General features: G+C 43.3%; 1 protein-coding gene across 2 annotated transcripts in view; it reads right to left on the reverse strand.

The window, feature by feature from the left end:
* Positions 1–26,770, reverse strand: part of Swt1 (Swt1 RNA endoribonuclease) — a 129,331-nt gene that overhangs the window by 75,799 nt on the left and 26,762 nt on the right. Inside the window, exons 6-12 of one of the 2 annotated variants that reach the window (XM_050166881.3) lie at positions 24,042–24,131; positions 17,786–17,876; positions 15,476–15,730; positions 13,702–13,763; positions 10,680–10,801; positions 8,310–8,372; positions 2,022–2,122 (exon numbers count right to left, since the gene is read on the reverse strand). In XM_050166881.3, the coding sequence (XP_050022838.2) occupies positions 2,022–2,122; positions 8,310–8,372; positions 10,680–10,801; positions 13,702–13,763; positions 15,476–15,730; positions 17,786–17,876; positions 24,042–24,131 (784 nt within the window). The remainder of the gene's footprint in view (positions 1–2,021; positions 2,123–8,309; positions 8,373–10,679; positions 10,802–13,701; positions 13,764–15,475; positions 15,731–17,785; positions 17,877–24,041; positions 24,132–26,770) is intronic. The other variant, XM_055063928.2, reaches the window with a different exon arrangement.

Consider the following 26,770-nt stretch of genomic DNA (forward strand, 5'->3'; position numbering starts at 1 on the left):
ATCACGCGCGCTGCACCCGTGCTACAAAAGAAGTCGCGAGGCCTTTGTAATAATTGTGTAATAATTGCTTGGATTGCAATTTATGCCAATAGTATATCAGGGTTAGTTTGCATCTGATTTCACAAGACCAGGAATGCACTGAAATGTGAATCATGACACCAGTGCAGAAAATGTTCAAATGGTGCCGGTGCTGTGTACTGCATGTGTTCTTTTAAGAGTGCCAAGGTGCATGCTTTACATCTGCTTGACCTGCTTGCTCACTAAGCCCGGTGCTCAGGGCCACTTTTCCGATGCAATGAGAGTTTTCAGTCCATTATTTTACTGTATACTTAGAAAATTTTCGCGGCACTGTGCCATTAATGTTACTCTAGAGTGAATAATCAAACCTGACAAACAATGGAAAACATACCATATTTACCCGATTCTAACGTGCACTCAATTTTTGCGGGTGGCGTTAGATTCGGGGCAAGAAAATAAAAGTGCAGCCGAGCTGAACAGTGGCAAAACTGAACCGTCGTGACAATTTACTTTAAGCACTCGTACTAACTACACATTAAATGCCATTTCTGTGGCACACCCTTCTCGTGACCAAAATTTCGCTAAAACATAAGCTGGCCACCAAAAATTTAAAACAAACAAGTAATGACCTATATAGATTTCTTCCTAAAACTGCACAAATACATGCTCATTCCATGAAAACCGCATGACGCGTGTCAATACCTATGAAGTCAGAGAGCAACGACTGCAGCCTATTTATCTAGCCCCATCAGCTACCTTACAGCGATGTTCTGCGCTCACTTCTCAGCTCTGTTCTCCTTGGCGCTGAACCTAAGCAGATGGCCAGCCTGCTCAAGCCTGTCACTGGGCTGCCTGCACAGGATGTATTGCGAACAGATTTCCCACAAGTACCTACTGGATTCTTCTACCTAATCACTGGCAGCGGCACCTCCAACAAACCTTGCCAACTGACTGGCTTATACCGGTGTCACACTGGCACTTGCTATCGTGATCAAGCCCGACTGGGATTGAGATTCACAATCAAGATTGGCTTTCTTGTGCTAACTGAACAATGAAGCCTATCGAGGAGAAGTTCTATTCCGGTAGGGCTTCACTGTGATTTAAAGTGCCACATGTGACTGGGGTATTAAAGGGGCCCTCAATGAGCTTGGGAAACTTGGGAGACTACCTGCACACCTTCTCTCTGGCAACAGTGCCGAAGAACTCAGCCTCCCCATTTGATGTCTGCTGCAGAGCACTTCTGCTTGTCAAAGAAACTCACAGGAGGTGACACAAGCGACTGCCACAGTTGAGAGAGTTGCCTCAGCATTAAACAAAAATAAAGGGAACAACAAGCTGTGAGGTGCATCCCTTACTCACACTAACGTCCCTTACAAAGACTTGCGAAGGCAGGGCAGGTGCTTGCAGGGGAAGGTGTGAGAGGGGCAGGCGCATGCCGAGAACAGTGATACACGAGTACAAGAGAAACGCCTGTCAATTGCACATGGTGCAAGCTTGTTTGGGGCCCCTCTGAGAGCAAAGAATGGTGCCATTAAAGGGGGTCTTGAATCAATCAGCTTCAGAACCAGCATCACCAAACAAAGATTGATCTGTGGCATCTGTGTGCCGTTGTGTGACGACAAGCAAAGCTTTTCTTTTTTTTTAAGTGCCAAATAAAGCACGCAGTGACCTGCAATGCAAGCCAAAAGCCACAGACAAGGATGATAAAGAATTGTTGCGGCAGGAGCACTACAGACTGTCCAACATGGCAAACAATGCAGGCAATGGGATGAGCAAATGAACAGAACAGATGCACAAACAATTATATTTTATTCAGTCTCATAGTATATAAAGCAGATATATTGCCTGTACTTTCAGCCAGATCTCTTTCATTGGCTCGAAAGGCTGACATTACAAAAAACATGCTTGTCGTAACAGACGTCGTTCTTGTGCTTTAGCTCTTCTTCCAATCTTAAAACTACATGGAAAAAAAATTAAAGCAAGAATGCAAGGAAGCTACGCACCACTTGATCCAGGGTTTTTTGAAAGCTTCGACAGCAGGGTGGAGATGATGGGCTTCAGAGTGGACTTGGAAAATGCCGTGCCTGTTAACGATATCCAGTGCCTGCACAAGACGACATTCAATTCTGTGGTTGCCAAGCAAACCAAGGCGCAAAGATTGTTCAGCTGGTTCAAACTGCCTCGGGAGAGAAAGCACAGAAAACTGCAACCAAATCTAGAAACACGGTTTCATATGGTTGTTACTGGCAAAAAAATTGTGCTGCTCAGTTGCCGCAATTATTCCTGCTCATTGCACAGCAAATGTCTCAACTCTGGCACCGTTCATGTCTTCAAGGGAACATACTGCTCCTAAATTCATATGTACTAGGTGACGCCTCTGGTTGATAGAATGCTCCACACCCATCGCCGTGGTCATGAGCAGCACTGGCTAATCAATCCCAGGGCTAGGTTTACTACACGTACACAATTACTCAAACAGAGCAGGGCGGTAGGGCAGCTGCCACCACAGCTCAGTTGGCAGAGCATTGCACACATTGTGCGGGGCGTTGTGAATTTGGCTCCCGCCAATGGCATGTCGTCTTTTCATCCCCTTTTATTTCTCACTTCATTATTATTTCTACATTTCAATTAAACAATGCTGCTAATTTTCCTTACGCTTTACTTGGCTTCATTGTCTGTTGGCTTCATATTGCTGTTACAAGAAACCGAGCCCCTCAGTTTTCCTCATTCTTGCTGTCAGCTGATCTCTGTCCCCTTTACCCTAGGATGTGTTTTTTTCCACTGTTTTTCATCAAGTGAGTGATGGGACTCTTGCTTCCTTGATTATCCTGCCTGGTAAAACTGTGACGAACTGCTTGGCAAAGATTTCATAAATTTTCACACAGAAAAGAAGTAGAATTCTTTTTAAAATTTTAGCTATAAAATGCACACTGACATGCGCACTTGTTTATTTTTCTCGGGTGAGTGCTCTTCACCAGCTAACAAATGTTAAACGTTATTGCTCAGCAAAAGATGCATCTGCATGCATCGGAAGTTTCTCCAATGTTATAGATGGTGCTATGCGTTGTCTATTGTCACCAAACCTTGTGTAATCTGATTGCATGTGCGACAACACGAATTCTCCAGTACTTTCTGGAAGACATGCAGACATCAGCGACTACGCTGGAACTTTCGACAACTCACGTATAAAAGACGACACGCTTGACCCACTGATCAAATGTTCGATGATCGCTCACTTTGCTCACCGCTATCATTGTGCTTGAATGTTACTTGTTTTGCTGGGCACAAGTATGCCCAATACAGAGTTACATTTGTAACTTCTAGTTTTGACACTGCATCGTTCTTCACCATCACTATAACGTGACATCTGGTGGAAGTGCGGGGTATACATCGTCCTTCGTGATTTCGTTCAGCCGACAATAATCCATATGCATGCTTTTAAGAGGGAAGCATTAACACATGTACTTTTTAATCTTTCTTGGGTGTACGCTTTTCACCGGCTAACAAATGTTAAACGTTATTGCTCAGCGCAGGACATGCCTGCATGTATCGGAAGTTTCTAGAATGTTATCGATGGTTCTATCCATTGCTTGTTGTCACCAAACCTTGTGTATTCTGATTGTATGTGCGACATGAATTGTGTAGCACTTTCTGGAAGACATGCGGGCACCAGAAATTACACTGGAACCTTTCAAGACTCGTGTAAAAGTTGATGCGCTTGAACCGCTGATCAGATTTTCGACGATCACTGCTTTCATTGTGCTTGAGTGTTACTTGTGTTGCTGGGCACAAGTTCACCCAATAAAGAGTTAATTTGTAACTCATAGTTTTGACACCGCAGTGTTCTTCACCATTTACATATGCATCTACATTTGCATACGTGAGTACATATGCAACCAGACCACTTTAACTAGACCACTTTCACTTAAAGGTTCACTCTCAATAAGTGAATTGAATTATGGTGTTTTGCATGCCAAAACTACGATCTGATTATGAGGCACATGCCATAGTGAGGGACTGCGTAATAATTTGGACCACCTGGGGTTCTTTAACATCTGCCTAAATCCAAGTACATGGGTGTTTTCGCATTTCGCCCTCATCGAAATGTAGCTGCTGTGGCCAGGATTTCATCACTCAATAAGTGAAGTTCTCCTGTGCCCTAATGTGACACTGCATCATCCTTTATTTGACAATCTGATTACACACAGTGCCATGACACTGATAGTGGGCCACAATTAGCAACAGTAAACTATGAAAATTTAATACAAATAAGAAAGGCACGAGCTGCAACAATATTACATGTAAATTCATCATAATGATGTCACTATAGTTGTCTAAAGAAGCAATGTTTATGTGTAAGTGAACACATGTTACTTTCAGATGCCGCATTTTCCAGTCCACAGTATTTTTCCAGTGCGCACTAGTCCTGCAGGTGCAAAACTTCAGCCAAAGACTTTTTTCTCTCGTTTTCTTCTACCCTTCTATAACATGAACACCTCCATCAAGTGTCCTATTTTTTCTATTTTCTTATTTCTTTCTCTGCAGAAGAATTTTTTTTTTGTTCAACTACATCGCACAATCAATGGCATGATGTGGTGGCCCAGCAAGTGACACTGACATTTCAACCGTGTAGTACACAGAGTTACAGCAGGTCTGCTTGGCTGTGAGAAACAATGCAGGAAGTTTTAACTGCATACAGTCTGCACCCATGGATAGTCCACAGCGTGCAAATTTTGAACGTTTACAGAAGCGCACACTACAGAATGCAGGTTCATTCAATTTGCCTGCACTTCCTGAACTAATTGATGAAAAGCTGCTCCTCGCTATTTATTTCGCCAGTGCAACATGGCAATGCCTGCATGTCATCATTTGCTCCACCTGGTGCAGGTACTGTGCCAAAACAAGTTCCCAATGTTTCCCACACTTGCGGAAGTGCTGGTGCCGGGCATTGTGCAGCAGTTGCTGGGCTAGTCCTGCGCGAGCATGGAACTGGCACTGAACCGCAATCAACTAGTTCGCGAAGTGCCGAGTGAATAGCATGGACCTTAAGAACTTGAAAACACACCAGTTAAGGTATAATGCAACAGCGCAAATGGACCACACACAAAGACGAAGGCAAAGGGACAAGCGACCAACATTTGTCCCATTACGTTCTTCGTCCTTGTGTGTTGTTCATTTAAACTGTTTCATTATAAAGTTTCACCAATTCACCCAGCTCTCCATCTTATTACGATAAAGGTAGTCGAAATGGCAGCACCAATCTTGTACCAGTGTACCATGCCAAGCAGTCACAGTGGAAATTGTCATTATCATCATCAGCCTTATTTTATGTCCACTGCAGGACAAAGGCCTCTCCCAGCGATCTCCAATTACCCCTGCCTTGTGCCAGCTCATTCCAAGTTATGTCTGTAAATTTCCTCATTTCAACACACCATCTAATTCTCTGCCGTCCTGGACTGTGCCTCCCTTATCTGACATCCATTCTGTAACTCTAATATATATCACCGGTTATCTGTCCTACATATTACATGGCCTGCCCAGATCCATTTTTTCCCCTCTTAATGTCACCTAGAATACTACCTACCGTCTACCTGGTTGCTCTCTAATCCATACAGTCATCTTCCTGTCTCTTGACGTTACACCTGACATTTTACATTCCATTGCTTGTTGAGTGGTCCAACTTCTTCTCAAGCTTCTTTGTTAGACTAGAAGTTTCTGCCCCATATGCTAGTAATGGTAGATTGCAACTATTTTTATGGAGTATTTCAGAAGTTTGGGTCACCTGGTGGTTGTGATTCATGTAGTATTTCGGTGTCATACAGAAGACAAGATATTTGAAAGACAAAAACAAGCATGGTGTGCTAAATTTGAAATGACTTTTAAAAAATGACACAAACTTCATGATGCACTATCGTATTTACTTGCTTAATGCTCACATTTGCATAAAGCTCCCACCCCCCTCATTGGCCATCAAAAAAAAAATTTTTTCCCTCGAGTAATCATTGCACCCTCAAAAATTGCTACAGTGACAATTATGTGCTTGTTCTGGCATCAGTGTTGGCACCGACTCTGGATAGGTTGGGCCAGAGTCACTTTATTTATCCGTTTAGTGACTCTAGGTTCAGCCAGTGTTTGAAAAAGTGCCTTTGCAGTCCCTAGTTGTGCAGAACCCATGTTCTGGTTACAAAACAGACATGCTCATAGGAAGTATTATATTTTGTTTGAGTTTGACTCCCAATTGCCATCCCATAGAACTCCATGCACATGCATACTGCTTATAGTGGCAGCTGCGCGAGACGAAATACCGTTTATAATATGGCTTTCACGGCAAAAGCCCACAGACAAGCACTGTAGCGAGCGTGCTTCACAACTATGTGCGCCAGCCTATGGGAGGGGAAAGCAACGTGGGTGATATGGAGGAGGGGGAAGACACAGAGCGAACGAACAAGAAATGGGGGGAAAAAAAAAGCAGCGGCAGTGCGATGCAGGAACGCGGTGGTTGCGCAGGCGACTGAATGCTGCTTCAGTTTGTGAACAGTACACTATAGTTTGCATGCACCTGTCATGAAATGCAGATGTCGTGCATGCAACCTTGCCTGCTGTTGGTTTAGGCGGTGTTCAGCAAATTTAGTTCAAAGCATTTAGGCTTTATGTCCACATGCGAGCTTCCACCGTTCCGACCAGTACGTGCACATACAAACTTGGTAGGCGTTTAAATAGTTGCCGCCGCTGATCACCCGAGAAACCAAACTGTTCACATGCGCTGCTGTCAGTTGAGCGTGTGTGCGTGATCGCATGCCCAATCTTTATGTAATTGTCTACAGGTACAGACGTATCAAGGGTGAGCTTGCTGCAACGGCATGACGCCCAGAACCCCTGCCGGCTAGGCCTAACCGGCGCACCCCGTTACAACCAAGTTGTAGTTTGCTACCAAGTCAACGAAATGCATCACAGTGGCTGTACAGCATTTGGCAAGCAGAGGAACCACCTTGCTAACGGGAGTGAGGGCATGAGTGGCACAGGCAATGTTCGAATGGCAGCAACTTGGTCCACGGCCGCCACGTCTTCGACATCATATGCATGCCGATCAGTCTGATAAATCAAATGACACACGGCATGATGTCCAAAATTTCGGTCACTGTTCTACATTAGTTATGTGGAGTTGATGGCGGCACTGAAAATTCGGAATAATCTAGCAAATTTTTCCTATGTCAGGTTTTTTTTCTTTGTTTCATCCGAAGACCACAGCTCTGTAGGCATTAACCTTTCAACGTTCATATATTTAAACAGATACATACATCCTGGTCGTATGCTTCGATTTTTGGATATGCACGGCTGCTTGGTCTACATGTTTTGCACATGTACAGCCTTTGAAAAATATTGTTTTGGTTATGGTATAGTACTGCAAATAGTGCGGATATTCGTGACTCCAATGACTTACGTTGCAAGCGGTCTATGCTGTAGCACTGAAAACATTCTATCAGAAAATTTTCCCCACATATTATCGCGCCCTTCCAACATCACATCAATTTTCCACGAAAGAAGTGCAAGCATTATGCAAGTAAATACAGTATATAAGTTCCCATAATTTTTGCAATAAAATGAACTGGAAGTTAGCACACCTGCTTGCAAGTTCTGTCTTTTTTGTCCTTTGTCCCATGTTAGGCACTATAAGACAATATGGGCCCAGTGGAAGCTTTGTAAGGTCTTGGGAGTGGTGCCCAGAGCAATTAGAATTGCTCGTGATGTGAGCAAAATCTAAAGAAAAGCTCAATCTAAAGACTTTATTCTCTTCTGTGCCAATTTTGCATGGAATTCCTTGAAGTCACATGCATCTTAACAGTCTTGAATTGACCTATTGATGGCAGTGGCTTTGTAATTTACATAGATAACGTAGAGGGTAAAAAAAATCCATCAGGTTAGCTTTCTTTTTAAATTGATCTGGTTTACTTCACCACAACAGTACTTAATATAATGCACCCTAGTGGCAAGAATAATGAGGTAAAATCTGCCTTTTAGCAGCACAACTAGCCCTGCCACTCCCAAACAAGACAGACAGTGCTGGATAATTTCTGCATTAGAGAACAGTATACATAACAAATACTACTAACCATTACTTGAGAAATATTAGTTATATATTAAGCTAGGTTAGGTTGCTATTAGGATGCCATGAGGTACCAGGCACCTGCCAGATATTACTTATTGGGCACTTATTAACACTTAATGGCATGCAACCAATGTTTGAACATGGCATAAGCTCTAAAAAGCAGCATGTGGCATCGAGAACCCACTTGAGGATACACTTCAGGGCAGACTCTTCAGTCCAAGGTGGCTTGATTTCAGCGACCCGAAGCCTTTGTATAGCGAAGCACAGCAGCATTGGTAAGAAAGAAAGAGGGATGGTTACACACTCGCATGTCACCCGATGCCCAAGCAAACATAACATTGACTTCACATAGCACAAAAAAAAAAATGGCAAAGCAGGTTTGAAGCAGTTCATCTTAACTTAGGGAAAGAAAAAAAAAAACACAAGGCGGCTACCAACTTTGTCTGCAGCAAGTAAATTTTATATAGTGTGCAAAAAGAACAATTATAATGCCTCCCTTCCAACTTGCAGCTGCACCTCCTACTTTACACTGAACACCTGTATGAGGTTGCAAAGACCCGCCATGGTAGCTACGACGGCATGCTACCGAGCTCAAGGTCACGAGTTCAATCTCTGCTGCAGAAACTGCATTTCAATGGGGACGTAATGCAAGAAAGCTCGTGTACTTGTAGTTAGGCGCACGTTGAAGAATCCCAGTTGCTCAAAATTGCCTCATAAATATGATTCATAATAAGATAAAACCCCAGAATAAAAACAAGGTTGCAAAGGACCTTCACACAAAAGCAGCTGAAACACAGAAGGATATGTAGGCCATGCAGCCTCACATTCAACCAAGAAAGTGCTTTTACATTTGTTAAACTCAGTGTTAGCACACAGGACTGCATGCAGCAGCCAATGCTGCATTAGAGGGGCCTACAACACTTTATGAACGTGGTAAATAAAACTTCCTAATTGCTAGAGATTGCTTTTATAGAGCCCCGAGCCGAACAACATGCAGAATGCACAGCACAGTTTTTCTCAAAAGACGACATGCCTTTTGCTTCAACTACTATATGCTCATTCATATTTAAAACAGCGCCAAAAAACATGGACAAGGGAGGAAACAGGACGAGCACTGACTGCCAACAACACCTTTATTGAAGCCTGCGCAAATATATACAATTCACAACGGGCATAAAGAGAGTGAAAGAAGGAAGGGAAGGCGAGTCATGGTCGGTCAACTCCTGCTGCGCATGCGTCAATAACATTAAACAATACAAATGTAACCATACATATAGTGGACACCGGCCAGACTGATTAACTTCTAAGGAACTTAAGTTCTTTATCACAAAGAGCTATGCAAGGTGAACTAACACAGGTGGCTCCTAACTGACACATATAAAATGCCTCAAAGATTCCTCTGGCCATCTGATTCCTGTACCTTTTCAACACACGTGTGTCGTCCAGGAGTGGTGAACAGCCACACTTTGCACAATGAATAGCCAGATTACTGCCAGTCTTACTACCAGGTACAGCAATCTTAATTACTGCCAGGAGGCCAGAGAAATCTGATGGCCAGAGAAATCTTTGAGGCATTTTATATGTGTCAGTTAGGAGCCACCTGTGTTAGTTCACCTTGCATAGCTCTTTGTGATAAAGAACTTAAGTTCCTTAGAAGTTAATCAGTCTGGCCGGTGTCCACTATGTGTATGGTTACATTTGTATTGTTTAATGTTATTGACGTATGCACAGGAGTTGACCAACCATGACTCGCCTTCCCTTCCTTCTTTCACTCTCTTTATGCCCGCAGCGAATTGTATATATTTGCGCAGGCTTCAATAAAGGTGTTGTTGGCAGTCAGCGCTCGTCCTGTTTCCTCCCTTGTCCGTGTTTTTTGGCGCTGTTTTAAATATGAATGATCCGTACCAACTAGCTCGCACCCAAACCCTTCTGACTATATGCTACCTTATAAGCTTATCATAAGCCCTATCAGTGTTATGGAAAGACATTACAGTCATGAGGCACATATTTAAAGCATGATGCGATACATACGAAAACTGCATGAGCATATGGGCATGTCTATATGAAATAAACAAAAACCCTTTCAGTGACAAATGGTGCACGCTGAGTTGATGGCGCATATGTTCACACTTGCGGAACGCACAAACAGGCATGCTTCAGTGTATGCTTGAGGCCAAATGAAGAATAGCCAGCATCAAAAGTTTACAAACCGTGGGATATGAAAAAAAAAGCTGAATATTTCTGAGCTAGTATTCAAATTTCCAGCCTGTGCAAGCACATGCAAATCGCATGGCACTACGATTTTACTGGCTATGGTTGCAAGCTGCTTGGATAATCAACATTTTCTTGGATCCGGTGGTGCATGAACTTTTGACATCAAGTGTACATCATGACATGAGCTAGCTGCAACTGGTTTTAGTTTCATCGTTTCCTTGCACCATAAGCATGGTTAGTAGAGTAACAGCGCTAACTTACAGGCCCATCTCCTGTATCAACCCCCCACCCCCGCCCAACTCCGTGCACACAAGGTTAGGTGGTTACAACACTTGCTCACCAAAGGGTCCCAAATGCACTTTCCAGTTCGCTCTGGAGGGTAAGGTTCAGGCTTTCCCGCAGGATTTCACGAACTTCCATCAAAATGGTGTCTCTAACAGGTACGTGTGGTGATACATCGCACTGGTAGCACAACAATGAAAGAAAAAAAAAAGGAAGATACTAGAGCAAGGGACAACTCACCCCAAAATAAGAAATGTTTACTAAAAGCAAAACAGGTAACACAAACAGAATCAAATATTTCATAAAAGTATGGTACACACACAATTTCATTCATGCTTTCCTAATAAAACATTTGATATGGTAACTACAATGCTATTTGATGTCAATCAATCCTCCAATAGCAAAAGTGCCATTGGACACTTTTCCCTCAAGAATGCTTGTCAGATTTTTGAGCCTTCACAATCATTAGCACCACCATCAATGTAGTTATGACTCTTTACTGGGCTCCTTATTCTAACTGCAGCACAGCAAACTGCAGTGGCCTTCAGGAAAGCATGCCAGTGTAGTGTATGTAATATTACACAATGCACAACCAATGGTCCATATGCATTGAAGGACAGAATTTTCATCTTGGCCTTCTCCACAAGCAACCTACATATATGGAAGTGGATAGCATCACTACAACTTCTTGCTAGCAGGGCCTTCTCGTTCTCCCCCATTTCACTAACAATCTGTTGATTACTGAGCATAAATGCCATGCAATGTCAAAGATGAAATAAAAGTTTGTGACGGCAGGAATATTTTCTTTGTCTACTCTGCCTTCATTTTCAGGAAACTTAAAAAAATATCCATGAGCTCCCAAAGCTCTTCAGTGCTTATTGTGTTCATTATTAGCCTACATACTTTTTTACACTGTTGATCTGCTGTCATAATACACACTGAGTGAGAATTTGTAAGAACCGTGGCCTTTCACTGCACAATCACTGTGAAATGAATGTGACAGGGATGGCCATACATGAATAATGGTGTTTGTGATCATGCCACTCTGTTCTGACAAGTAGGTGCCAGGTGTGGCGAAGTGACCCGGAATGATTAAAGGATCGTAAGTAAATCACAACTGTTCCTTTTTTTTTTCCGGCAACTTTGTTCTGCATTCTTGCCCATTTTCACATGGCTAGTAGACACCATTTCACAGGCTAATTGGCGCTGTTGGAAAAAAAAAAAAAGGTATCTTCTGTGCAGTCGTAGACCAAAATGATGCTCACTCTCAAAATCTGCCACCAAGACAATGAACAAGACTGAATTCTAGGAGCAGCCAAATCAACCCCGAGCGCCCCTTCCTACAACTGTGAACCGCAATCTCACACAAACATTTGTCTTGACCATCCTGCCAATCCCCCAAAGGGGTCTCACTTCTGCCATTTCTCAAATTCAAGACTGTAGCAGACATTCTCCACTCCTCTGCCAGAATAAGCATGCATTTCAAGCTGGGATAAACACCCTAGATGGATGGCAATTGTTTCAGGATGGCCAAAATGACTTGACCCACAATTTCAATGAGCTACATGGTGGCTCTTTGCAAAGGAGTCATTAGACATGTTCTAGGGACTAACATAGATGATGTTTTAACACATTAATTATAGTGGGGGTCGAATTGCAGCCAATAATCCTTCGATGCAACAGTAAATGTTCAGGTCTTTTCCATAGTGTAGAAGTGTTAACTTCAAGAATGCATTTACGTGGGCTGGTCAGTACATGACTTACTAAGAAAAAAAAAGTGAAGACGAGACAAGAGTGAATGAGCCATACAATGAATATTTTGTTTTCTAGTAAGTGCTACCTGAGCAAAAAAATTAAGCAATAAAACCTGGTGAGATTCCTATTGAATCCTTATGCAAATGACACGAAGAAGCTCTAGCCAAGAAAGGTTGCGACAGACCAGTTGCCTACTATGCACTAAGCGAAAATGTGTGCACCATGTTCAGGGAGGGAGCACGGCATGGGTGACCTCGGCGCCATATCAGATTTAAGAAAAATAACTTCCACACAGTACCATCCTGTTGTTCCAAATGAACAAATAATGAAAAATTATGCTTTCCACAACTAAAACATGGCTACAAAAAGTATACACTGGAGAGACTGTAACACCATGTCTGCCCATGGAAGGGGAGTCCCTTGCAGTAGAGGAAAGTAACAGTCAATTGCCAGGCATGCTTGCATGAATGTGTGGATTATCCCATCACATTGGTTGAAGGAGAGACGGCTGCAAGTACTCTGTTTTGAGAAAGGTTTCCACTTCCTTTTCAGGTGGCCATCCATACGAGAATCATGAGAAGTGTGCATCAACACTGCAGACAAACCAGAAAGCAAAGTTTGAAAGAGTTGTTCTGAGCACCAATCAGCGCGAGCAGGTGACCAGCGGAGACCACGTGTGAAGCGGAGAAAGCAGTCATTCATTTCTGTACTTGTGCACAGAAATTCATTTGTGCATGCCACATCCAAACACTGGGAATGAGGGAAGACCACTGGATCACCTGCATCCTGAAAAAGTTCTACGTAGTGGGATCAGGACGGAAACCTCCAATCATCCAATTTCCAAGTGATCAATTTCAGCCCCAAATTAGCACTCTACAAGAGATATGTCCAAAAAGTGTCACTAAAGCAACATCTGTGTTTGTTAATGGCCCAGGCTGATACAATTCTCCGGAGCATCACCTGGCGAGGCCCAGAGATAACTTGGTGTTTTTCAAGCATGCCTGCTGATATATAGCAAGGATAGTGGTGCCATCTCTCCGAAGCCTGAGAAAGGAGCAAAGATGCATCACCCTATGGAGCAGGGACGTTAAAAAATGCCGCTGCAGTGAATGTGTTGATTTTAATTTGAGCGTTACAGCTTGTCCAACCATTCGACCGAAATGTTTGTTTGTTAAAAGCCCGCGCGTGAGTAAGCAGCAGGTGTTGGGAGAGGGGGGCAAGCACGACAGAGTTCCTGAAGACCATTCGAAAGCTGCTAGTGCTCCTTTGAAGTCAGAAGGAAATGGACTCCTTCAGTACAGATTTAACCAGCAAAGGCCACGTACAGCAGAAGTGTTCGATGTGGCTGACGCTTGCTTGGAAGCATCCTTCTGTTTCTGCAAGACATCTGCAACACAAATCAAAGATGGCAAGAAGGTCACCAATTAGTTATAAACGCAGTGCATCACAGCCTAATGAAGTACTGACACTTGACAATTTATAGGAAATAATAAAGTAAATCTAAACCTTTCCCTGATAAGACCAGGTTGCGAATATATGCTTATAATAAAGGCATTTTGTGTGGGATGCGAGTTCATTATAACAAGGTTAGACTAGTATTTTAATTTGACACTGAAGTTGTTTCTGAAATGCCTGACCTGTTATCATCAACATCGTTGTGACAGAGCAAAATTCGCTAGCATTGTGTCGCAATGAGGCTAGGTATGAAGGTGTTGCTCACAACGTAAATAGACAAATGAGAGTGCTGTTCATGTTTCTTCTGTCTATGCTTGCAAGTGGCAGCCGCAATAATCATAGGAATGAAGCAAGCCAATGTATCATGATGTAATGGCACATCCCAAAACGAAATGATTTATAGAAAAAAGTGTATATCACAGTAAATTACTTAGGGCACTGCGACACTTGCCAGCATTCTTTCCTAGGGGCCTTAAATTACGGCAAAAAAAATTAACGAGTTGAAAATGTCATTTGAGCATTCATTTAACTGCAACAAGACACATCAAGCACTTCACATGAAGAAAATGAAAAAAAAAATAAACTACATGAATGGCCAAACATCACATACCCCTCCCCCCATCACCCCTTTCTTTTCTTCTTTGTAAGCATGTGAACAAATATAGTACTCCTCTCTGATCCCCGCTATCTAGCTGGATTTCACTTAGCCACAACAGGGCATGCAAGGAATCATTAGAGGCAGTATATATTGCGGCAACCAGAACGAGCCAAGACTCAATAAACTAATATTTCAATGGAAGGAAAATTTAAATGAAATGAAGACCCATTTCGTGGCCTGCCCTTTCTGCTTGAGTGCTCCAAACCACAGTAAGAAATATAAAGATAATCTAGTGGAATTCTAGCCTTACTTTCATTGCACATTTGTCAACATGTCCTCAGCAGCTGGACATTAATTTTCACATCATAGTGCCACATGCATATAATGTGGCTGTATTAAGGAAAACAAAAAGCAGCACAAAGCAGCTTTTTCTTTATTATTCCATTTCCAGATCATTAAAGATGGCAACTCCGGAGTGCAAAGGCAACAGTAAAACTAATGAAATATCTCTGTTTAAAGAGATTGTGTATACCTTGAACCTGTGAATGCGATTATGTGCAATCCACACAAGACCCAGGAAGGTGAAGAATGACCTAAGTGATCAACAGTGGCCTGGAGCCAAAATTTTGACAAGGATCCCTCCTCTGAATCACCTTTCCAGTTCCCTCACCCAATCCTTTCACACTCACTCACAACTCCTCACCAAAGGAGGGAGAGTGGGCTGTGTGCACAAACACTGCCAAGAAAAGCAGTTGTTGCCTTAACAAAGACAAGTCCCCTTGTCTACATATGTTGGCTCCAGCCTGTAGCTTGCCTTAAGAGAGTTCGATTACTGATGATCATTAGTATGTAATGAGAAAAATTTACCATATAGCTTCCAATTTTTCAGCTCCTAGTGTCAAAAAGATATATATATTCTACATTCGAAACCATTTTTTTTTTCTTTTCGCACAGATTAGATTCAATTTCAAAATTTTCATATTTTGAACATTGTTGGTAAAACCACAGTGCCTGCAGACAAGCAATTGGTGCCGAGTTAACTGTACCGGGAGGCAGGGGCAACTTCTGGCTCAACCGGCTGCTAATTTTACGGGGTCTGAGCTCCAAATGCTGCGACAGTAGTGCACTGGGCTTCTGCTGCTCGGTGGACAACGTGGGCGGTGGCGTCTGTTTGTGGCCCTTTTTGGTAGTGGGCGGACCAAGTTTCTTCTCCATTTGGTCGGCTGACATTGTGTCAATGCTGTTAATCATGGCCTTGTTGCGGAGGTTGCGATCATTACTCAGCAGGAGCACCTTGTTCCCTGCCGAAAGAAAAAAAAGGAGCGAATGCTTACAACTCATCGCTTAACTTTGGGACACCTTGATAACCTTGCAGAAGGCAATTTTTGTGGAAATAAGTCCTCACTAACTTGTCTAAAAGCAGCCCAGAAGCACCTTTTGAATGTGGTAAATAAGCACGCAGACATGCACACATGCTCCGTCTTTGTTTTGCTGCCCGTGCTGTTCACCATGCTATTCATAAACCAGCTGGCTCAATTTCGTACTATCGAGTGGTAAAATAAACCTGCCTAGTCGTCACTGCACAATGATGATGCATGAAGTAGTTAAGAAAACCACAACTACTAAAAACTACAACAAAGCTGACTAGTTTAGCAACTACAGTAAAAGCTTGTTAGTTCGAATTCCGCGGGGATGCTACGAAAATTCGAATTATACAAAATTAGAACTAATGAAAGTCAGAAAAAATGCTCGGTTAAATTAGTAGATAGCTATATGAAGTGAGGATAGTAGTTTTATCGGCCGTATAAACTTGTAAACATTCACTTACAAACTAAATTAACAAGTATGGTGCCAAGCGCGCACAAGTAAACACAAACACATCTCACTCGATGACCGCGGAAACTCACTGAAAAACGCTGGCGTGAGGAATTGCAGCAGGAGCAGCGAGCGAATTGACCTTCTTACAGCTCTCGCTTCAACGCGAACAAAACGTAGAAAGCACATCGCATACGAAGCTACTGGCATTACACGCACTCTGCAAACATCGTAGATCGCTTTGAAGATAAGGCCCACACGGGCGCGCACTTTGGCAACATCACAGATCGCTTTCAAGATACGGTGCTTGTATGGCCGCGCAGTACGCAGCAGCCGCCGGAGAAGAACGCCCCCCTCCTCCTCTTCCTCACCCCCATGCCGCACGCACGACAGGAGAGGGCGCGCAGCCGCCCTCCTTCCTTGCATGCTTTCTCTTGCACATGCAGCATACAGCGCACGGCGACGATTTTATTGAGCTTTACACAGAACCTCACGGGAAAGAAGCAACCTGCAACAGAGGCGTTGGCCGTGCCATCCAGTCAGGCCTAACCAAACACCCGCAGTGGGAAAAAGCAAAGCTGCACAGCTTGCGCGGCGACGCCAACGTCGCCAACGTGCTCCCGCACACTAGCACTATCCCCATCCACGATGGCGCGGAGTTCGAATTATCGGTGGCGGTGTGGATTTCAGTGTGAATTAGCGGGATGTGTTACATATTGCTTTCAATGCATTGCTGGATGGACCGCGGCTGCTACTTCGAATTATCCGAAATTTCGAATTAATGAGTTGTTAATTAACGAGCTTTTGCTGTATAAACTACAGCATTTTCCTTGAAAATTTCCTTTCCAGGCCTCACAATATAGAAACTAAGTGAAACATGTCTGCTACAAAAGCGAATGATCAAACAGACAAACATATTCCAGCTCGCACTGTTGCGTATAACTCGAAGGTACTCTGATATAATGTATGCATATATATTAGGCAACTTAAAACATTATTAATCCACTAATCATTCTTCCAACAACATTTGCTGGGTGGCTCACCAGCATGCTGCTGACAACTATGTAAATGCTCTCAAAACAGCTAAAGCCTCACCTTCCTAACAGTTTGCCAACCATACTTACCTTTTTTGATACAGCTAATTTCCTCCGACACGAACAATGCCACTCTATTCTTGATGAGGCGTTTGTGCACAATTTTTGCCCTACTGAAAACATATCACTGCCTCCCTCATATGAGAACTATCTGACTGGAAGATTGGGAAGGTGATTACACTTAATAAATCATGCAATAAACATTCTGCTACCAATCACAGCCCCACTTTACATACCAGAATTTTTTTTAGAACCTTCGAACACATTTTATCACAATCTTTTCGAAATATAACTCATTTTTTAACTCCACCACAAAGAGCACACTCGGGTCTTGATCTATGTCATCCTCTTTGCTCGTGTCGCATTGTCTGATCTGAAGCTACATCAACGAGCCCAGTAGCACGTCCAGAATGCCCACGACACCTCCCAACAAAGGGGTGTGCCCACCTTGCTTTTTGAGCTCCAGGCACCAGTGCAGGAAATGGTCATCGTTAATGCTGCATCCATCTTTGGGCAGGACGTCGTCCTTTCGTCGTGCCTGCACCAAGAACCATAGGGTAACGCGCATCATGCAGAAACCGCTAGCAATCATTTTTCTGTCGGGTCTTCCTTAGGCACGCTCCTGTAGGCTGGTCCTCTGCCCCGCTATAAATTACAGTCTGCATGTGCAAAGCTCTCATGGGCCTTCACCACACGAGTGCTAAAGTGAAAAAAAAAAAAGAAAGAGAAACAATCAGGAAAAAAAAAAAAGAGTAGAAGACATGTTGCACAGTTGACATTGAAAAACGGGCTGTAGGTAAGTGGAAATTAAAAGGCAGCACTCAAACAAATGTCAGTAGCAGAAAGCACAAAGAATTGGAGAAAACTCACACGTGTGCGTTTGTTACGGCTAAGCAAGTTTCAAAGCTGCCTGGTCTCCGCTGCAACTTCCAAGGAGAGGCGTGCAGGCTATCATCCCTAAATTCAGGCACCAGTCCCCACGCACTAGCACTTGATACCAGAAAGGCACCATTTATGATCACAGTGATTAAGAGAATGCTGAACACATTTACTGAGCATGGCAACAAAAGTTAGCGGATCCCACACACACATTGGAATTGGTTATACGCAAAGCTTTCTCCGACACCTGCTGAAATGTCTTCTTCAGTTCCGAGCAGCTCAACACTCCTCACTCAGTGCACGCTCTGGTCCCATTCTGTTCACTTCACTTCTCCACACTTGACTGTTGCCGACTTATTCACTTCTGCCTAGCCAACTTCTTCAATTTTCTATTGACTACTTGCCTATTGTTCTGCCTGTCTCTTGGAGAACCCACCCAGTAGCCCTTACCCATTCGGGGGAATTGACCATGACTGTTCACATATTCAGTGGCACATGCCCAGTTGCACATGCCCAGTTGCACATATGCAGCAGCCCAAGCTATCTAGATATGCCCATAACCAGGGGCCCAAGTTGTTGTATGATTGGCAAGACAGCAGCAACTGGCATCCACAAGAGGAAGATGCAAAGAAATCTTGACTTAAAACATGCACTGTGGGAATCGATTAAGTGAAGCTTTCTGTGCTGTTTGCTTTGATTGGAGATAATTAGTGTTGATTTTGACGGCGAATGTTTAATTTCTTCAATGTGTAGTCCAACACGAGAGTGGTGAGTTGATGTTAAATGTTAGCTTGCTTGCACCCCTGCTGTCTGTCTGCGTAGTACACAGAACACACAGGGGAAGATGTTTGCTTTAGGCATTGTTGTGTGCCACACTTCATAACCTCTGACAGAGTTGAGCATATTCATTGCTTCGCATGGCACATCGCATTGTGGCAGAAGTATTAAACTTTAATTGAATTATGGGGCTGCACGTGCCAAAACCACAATCGGATCATGAGGCCCGTCGTAGTGTCGGACTCTGGATTAATGTTGACACCGTGGTGTTCTTTAACGTGTTCCTTAATCTAAGTGCACGAGCATTTTTTATTTTAACCCCATTGAAATGCGGCTGCCACAATCGGGATCAAACTCGCGACCTCGAGCAATGCCATAGCCACAAAGCTACCGCTGTGGGCACAGAAGCGTTGATTTCACGTGTGACTGTTTTCGTAGTGTTGCCTAGTGCAGTGCGCTTTAATGCAGCTCTGCTTCTGCATGCCCTGTGGAAGCTGCCCGCTTCACAAGTTTGCATGGTATTTATTTTTCAGAAATAGTAACGTACTGTACCCTACCTTAAACTTAAATTTATCCAGTTTGCCTGCAACCGCTGTCATGTCTATAGTAGTAGCGTTTCCTTGCATTTTCACATCATCTTCTCCTTCTACCCCATTCTCTGCCTCTTCTTCCCCTCCTCTCTAACATTCTATCTAGCTTCTCTTTGGACTTGCACGTTATAGGTAAGCGCTGCAATTTCTGCAATGCTTTTGCAAGGAGTCGCGGATAATTACAGCTGTCAGGAGGCTAAAATGGCGATGTGCAGAGAGTGCCAGAAGGCATTGTGCACATTTGACACAGTGCAAAAGTCTAAATGAGCTTCTTGCGTCATCTTTCCTCTCTGCCTCTGCCTCGCTCCTGTCAGGTATACACATTCTCTGAACCCCCCCCTCCCCAATGCGGTGTGCCAGACAGCAGCAGCAGCAACAGTGGAAAAGTCAAAGGAAGAGGCAAAGAAAGCTTCACTTTAAAAGCTCATTATGGGGTTTAACACCCCAAAGCAACACACAGGCTATGAGAGTGGCTGTGGTGGTAGGGCTCCAAATTAATTTCAACCACCTGTGGTTCTTCCGTTATCATCAGATTAATTTATGCCCACTGCAGGACGAAGGCCTCTCCGAGTGATCTCCAAATGCCCCTGTCTGGTGTCGCCTGACTCAATCTCGTACGAATAAATTTCCTCATTTCATCACACCACAGAGTTCTCTGCCGCCCTCAACTGCGCTTCCTCCTTCCCTTGGCACTAACTCTAATAGACCACCGTTTATCAGCCCTGCTCATTACATGGCCTGTACAGCGCCATTTATTTTTCTTAATGTCAACTACAATATTGTCCTACCCCCATTTGTTCTCTAATCAATACCTGTTTCTTTACTATCTGTTAACATTACGACTAAAACTTCTCGTTTGATTGCTCGTTGCACAGTCCTATGATTTTTCCTAAGCATCTTTGTTACCTGCCAAGTTTCTGCCCGTGGCCTGGTATTTCTTTGTACTGGCAGAACGCATATATTTCACACTCTTCCTTTCAAGGGAACCAGTAAGCTGCCGATCATGAATTCGTAATGCTTGGCTTATATCCACTCTAACCCATTTTTATTATTTAGTAAGTTTTCTTCTCATTGATCATGGTTCCCTGCAAATAATTGGACTCCTGCACAGATTCTCGAGGCTGACTACCAATCATTTGTTCTCTTGCCATGCTATTTAACATCAGCTTTGTCTTCTACATACAGTTGACTTCCATTAATTCGACCTTGACAGGTCATATTAAATTGAATTATCCAGTGGGTCCAATTAAACAAGATGCAGAAAAAACACGACAACACACCGCCAATTCATTTGGCAGTATTTGCCCAATTTTAACACATTCTCGAAACAAACGCACACCCACTTTCTATGTGTCCCAAGTAGAAAACTAATAAAAAATGAAATTAAAGCTCCTAAACAACGTACAAATCTAATGCGCATCCAATTTTTTAGCAAGGAAAAAGGGCAAGGGTCTAATATGTGTTGCACCATGGTGGCCAGTTTTCTAAAGTCAGCTTCGCCGCAGATTTTTAAGTCTGCTTTGCCGCAATACAGCTCCGTTTTAAGGTAAAGCATACAAATGCCGTGAAGGCAGTTCTGTTTTCATGTCCGATAGCACTGCGCAGGCAATTTTTGACCCAATTTTATTTTTAAAAAGAAGAAAGGCATATAATCAGAAATTGTGAGCTATAGTTACTACTATTGGCCAAAAGTAGGCGTTTGCGACGGGAGATGATGCCATGTATTCATTTAATACACATTCATTATTCATTAATACAAATTCTCTGTCCACTAAGCTTCACCGAGACATGCGAGGTTCGCTATTGGGGTTAACACAGGGGTCAGGACCGTGCATGGTAACTGGTCAAGTTTGAATTCTCCAGCGAAGGCCTCTTATAGAATTGGAATAACGAAAGTATGTGCCCATATAAATGTGTGGGCGCCAGCTGGGACCATTAGTCGGGATGTAATTAAACAAAAAATCAAGCTAATCGAGGTCGAAATAACAAAAGTACACTGTATTAATCTTCAACCCTGCTTTTACACTAGCCAAGGTGCTCAATCATTTCTTGCAATTCATCCTCATCGTTGTTGAGCAGGACAATGCCATCTGAAAACTGTAGGTTGCTGAGATATACGCCCTTCGTCCTCATTCCCAATTGACCCTACCCAGTCCAACAGCTTGGAATACTTCTAAGCATGCAGCATGCATTGGAGAGATTATCTCCCCTTGTCTGACCTCTCTTTTGCTAGGCATTTTTGCACTTTTCTTGAGGAGAATTAAAGTAGCTGTAAAGTCTATATAGATATTTACATATGCTTCTTACATTCCTTGACAATGCCTCCATGACTGCTTGTATTTCTACTGAATCAAATGCCCTTTCATAATCTATGAAAGCCATATGGAGACGTTCTATTGGAAACTGCCCTGGTGAAAATTTTTACATTGGAGCTGTTAGAACCTCCTGGGTTTCTGATTGAGTCCTCAGCTTCACCGAGCTGGGGGAGAGAGCTGAGAGAGAGTGAAAGCAGAGTATAAAAATGCATCGCGCAGCATAGCAACGCGGCGAGGGTGGGTGGAGCCTAGCGAGGAAGAAGGAGCGGCGCACACGCGAGTGAGGAAAGGGGCCCGGGTGCGTGCCCTCTCCTGTGGTGCGCGAGGCAGGAGGATCAGGCGAGGGAGAAGGGTCGTTCTTCTCCAGCAGCTGCTAGGGTGCCTCGATACCCTCCTCGCCTGCTGCTCCGTACAGAGTGAAGACAACCGCGGCATCTACTATGGTGGCTAGAAGGGGGCAGTGCGACGGGCAGCGTATCTGTGCCATGCGAGGGAGAGGCACGATGAGCGATAAAATTTCCCGGCATCGCTAGGGGCGCTGAAGCCCACTGGTGTGCCAGGACAAGCTGCGACGCGGTCCTTGCCAGTGTAGCGTTAGCGAGGTCTGCTGGGTAAGCGTAGGCATGTAGACCGCACTTTTTGCATGTCAATTGTGATCACTTGGAAGCTGGGAAGCGTTGCACATGTGCCACTGATTATTTTGAGGTGCTTAGTGCGTGATATTGAGCTGTTCCTGTGTTATGTATTATATAGCATGGTGTGCACTCATGGCGTCAGAAGTGCAAACATGTTTTGTACCCAGATGCAGAAGCGGGTACAGAACGTGCAAAGCCAAGGCCTCCCTTTTCAGACAGCCTAAGATGCAGCTCAACGTGAATTGTGCTCGCGAAACATCAAACACGCAGACAAGGAGTTGACAACAGAGTGTGTCGTTCGTGAACGGCACTTCGAATTGAAGTACATCGAAAGGGCCTTTCGGCATGTGATAAATGGGGAAGCAGTCAAAATTCCACATGATCATTTGCAGCTGACTGATGACGCTATTCCTACTGTCTTTCCAGATGTCTTTCCTACGTCCTCTCTGATATCTGACAAGAGTTCCCAAAAGGCCACCCACCGTGGTTGCTTAGTGGCTATGGTGTTGGGCTGCTAAGCACGAAGCTGCGGGATCAAATCCAGGCCACGGCAGCTCATTGAAATGTGAAAACACCTGTGTGCTTAGATTTAGGTGCACATTAAAGAAACCCAGGTGGTCCAAATTATTCCGGAGTCTCGCACTATGGCATGCCTCATAATCAGATTGTGGTTTTGGCACGTAAAACCCCATAAATTAGTTCCCAGTGGTAAAAATTTTGAAAACCTAAATTTGCATTCCAAGTCACTTACCTCTGAAGACTCGCTGAAATCTCGCATAGTAATTGCCCACTGTGATATGTATCAAATACAATTTCTTCTAATACACCTCTTTCCTGGGTTGATTTGCTCACTCACTTGGAAAACTGGCCATGACTAGAAGCAACGACACCTGAAAGGCCTACTATGCACCATCAGCAATATGCCTGCAGTCGAGTGTGCCTGGCCACAGCTACGACATCAAATAATTTTTTTGCAGACAACTCTGACGTAAAGGGTTGCGAGGCAAAATGGAAGGGGTGTGACATGAAAAACAAGTCTAACTTAATTAACAGGTGCACCACCAAGCGACTCCTCGGCACACCACTTCCGAATTATTGCATTTTAAGACCAATCGAATTACCACACAATCCTGTATGAAGAACTTACCCACTACATCATGACAGTAGAGAGCATTTACAAAGCCAAGCCGGCTTGCAGTGCCCATTTGAACCTCATGCTGAACCACGTGATATGTTATGTCTGAACAATTTTAATATTGATTTCCTTGTAATACATTAAATCGAATCAATTTTGCATTTGTCTTTTGTTAGATTCCTGTATGTTTCATGTATGCTCCTGTACTGCTTTGTAGAGGGGACCGTGGGCTCTAGTCAAGCTGTTCAGCAGCTTTCACCCACGGCCCCTCCATCGTTTTGATGGAAAAGCTCACTATTAATTATTATTATTATTATTATTATTATTATTATTATTATTATTATTATTATCCACAAACACAGGTCTGCCTACCTCCACAACTGTCTGTCCACGGAGCCTGGGGTTCTTGGTCGAGAGGGCCTGGTAGATGAACATGATTGCAGATGCAGCGCTGCTGGACAGCTGCAGCAGCAAGACAGCGGCTCAAGAAAATGTGTCACACAGATTAACAGCAGGACAAAGCAGTGTGCCCACAAACAAAAAGCAACCGAGCATGCAATCAAAATTCCAGAAAAAACACCCATTCTAGTTGCACCCTTCATAAAGCAATTTAGGGCCCACGACTACAGCGTGGGCAAAACTGTCTGCATTATGAACCCCCACTGCTCACTTCACTTGGCTGTGGTCAGGAGTGCAACCATGCCACCAACCAGCTGTTCACGTCATGCAGCAGTGTTGCACATTTAACAGCTTTACATGTGCTGTTATCCATGCACCATGCCATCATTCTCATGCCAGACGAACAGCCATACTGACGGCACATGCTGGTACTAGCACCACAATTTTCTCTAGTCCCTCGATATTCGAACACAGCTATGGGTCATGATCACTTTTCAAGCTGGTTTTTATTGCCTACTGATATGTTACGAATGTGAAACGCATCTTTATTTTATTTGAATATCATGGTCAGATGCCAAAAGCTGCCTCTGCATGTACCTGGAAGAAGTTACCATCTCCTCATGTTTGCTATGGTAAAAACTGCATTTCATTGCCTTAACACAGAAATAAAGATGGAACTACGTGTAGTACATTGCCATGTTGCTGCTGTATCCAGAATTTTCAAACCAACCCAAAGAATTCGAAGCACACTTCAAGCTTGCTTTCCATTGTCTGTGACAACACAGAGGTCTAAATCAAATCAGTGACAAGTTTCCCGAAAGCAGATGGCAAAAATGTGAGTAAACCACTTCTGTACAGTCCCACATGCACCAGACTTCATATCCAGGACGACTATTTTGAGTAATCGATTCCGACTTAATTTTGAGAAGTAGTAAAGACAAGGGGTCTTAGGAGGCTAGTATTGTTATCATAAAACTCTACGCTGTCTAAGTAAGTGGCTATAAAAAACGTTAGTGGAATAGCTGGCAAGAGATATTACAAACAAGGTGAATTGGCTGGTTCATCTATGGAGTTTGATGTCTCAAAGCAACACCGGGCCTATGAGATAGACAGCCGTAGAGGGCTCCAAAATTTTGACCTCCTGGAGTTTTTTAAACATGTACCTAAATCTAAGTGCACAGGAGTGTTTTTGCATTTCACCCCCCGTCAAAATTAGGCTATAACAACAAGGAAAGCAACGCTGCACAGAGCCTATCGGGTAGGAATACAGGTTTCATTCAATGTAGGTGTACATTTTGCAATGTGTTCTTACTGAAGTATCATTATGTTCAGAAATTGCCCAACTTGATATTTTTCTATTATCAAGGCAGGCATCTTTTATGACTAAGTTTGACAACATACAACGTTGCTCAAAAATGGCCTAAAACAACGATTTATAGCTTACAACATGCTATGAACATTCAGCATCGATTCCGTGTGCTGTATATTGCCGTGCAAGTTGCTGTTAATTAGTTAATTAGGCACTGAGCAAAGGACATCCTCTTTTGGATGTCATAAAAAATATTTATCATAGGGAAAAAAATTGCACTTCTGAAATCAGCTGCTAAAAATACATTAACAGCGCAAATTTCATTAAAATCATTTAAGAAAATAAGAAGGTAATTTAAAGTGCCTCGTAACCACTTAAAGGAGTGTTTCAATTTGTCAGAGCAAAAAAAGCTGTCGAGCTTGATGTCTAAGGCTGGTTCTTTACTGCCAAACGAATCACAAACAGGCATTTCACATTTTTGACCCCCTGGAACGGAATTTTAACACCCAATTAAAGGTATACGAAAAAGTTATGCCAAGCAATTTTCACCCAAAACCTATAGAAATAAGGAATCACTTAACTTGCATTTCATTTTAGGCTATGGTGCTGCTGAATCGGTGCCATAATGACGAGTAATTATAAACTTTGGCGATTTGATGCCTCACATACATCATTCTTTTATAAAACGCCTGCATTTCCCAAAAACTAGCCCCTCCCACCTGAACGTTGCTTAAACTTTGATGCCTCAGCCACATCAGTGGGCCTTTAACACGAATACAAAGTCTAGTTTGAAAGTGCTCAACGCCTTCCCACAGCTCTTCCTTGTAGTGTCGCTCATCTGTGTAGTCAGCCTTACAGACAGCAAAGTGGCATGCATCATCACAGACTTTGATGCAGAGTGGTTGATTCTGTTTCTCTTCTGTGGTCTGTGTGAGGACTGGAACAGAACTTAAAATGGTGGCTATCCAGTGATGAAGGCAAAGCAGGTGTATCAGCTAAGAATCTAAAATGTACCCCACGTTTGCAACATTTTCAGTGCCTATCGCTGCATTCCGATTCCTTCAAGGGGTTGGACGTCCCAAAGCAGCAGTGGGGTTATGAGCAATGCTGTAGTGGAGGGCTCTGAATAAATTTTTCACCACTTGTGATTTTTTAAAGCGACACTAAAGAGAAACATATCCTGCTACAATTTCCAAAAATGACACTCTTACCAAGGCTTGGTAAGCATGAAAAATACGCAAAAATGAAAAATGAGTGCCGATGTCGCCTCGGAACTTCCCGCTCCAGCTAGCCGTGACATCAACGATTTTGATTGTCACGGCGTGACATGATTTTGATTATTTTTATCGGTAAGTATCATTAACTACACTGTATTCTAAAACAGCCAAACACT

Source organism: Dermacentor andersoni, chromosome 1, assembly GCF_023375885.2.
Source record: "Dermacentor andersoni chromosome 1, qqDerAnde1_hic_scaffold, whole genome shotgun sequence".
NCBI lineage: Eukaryota > Metazoa > Arthropoda > Arachnida > Ixodida > Ixodidae > Dermacentor > Dermacentor andersoni.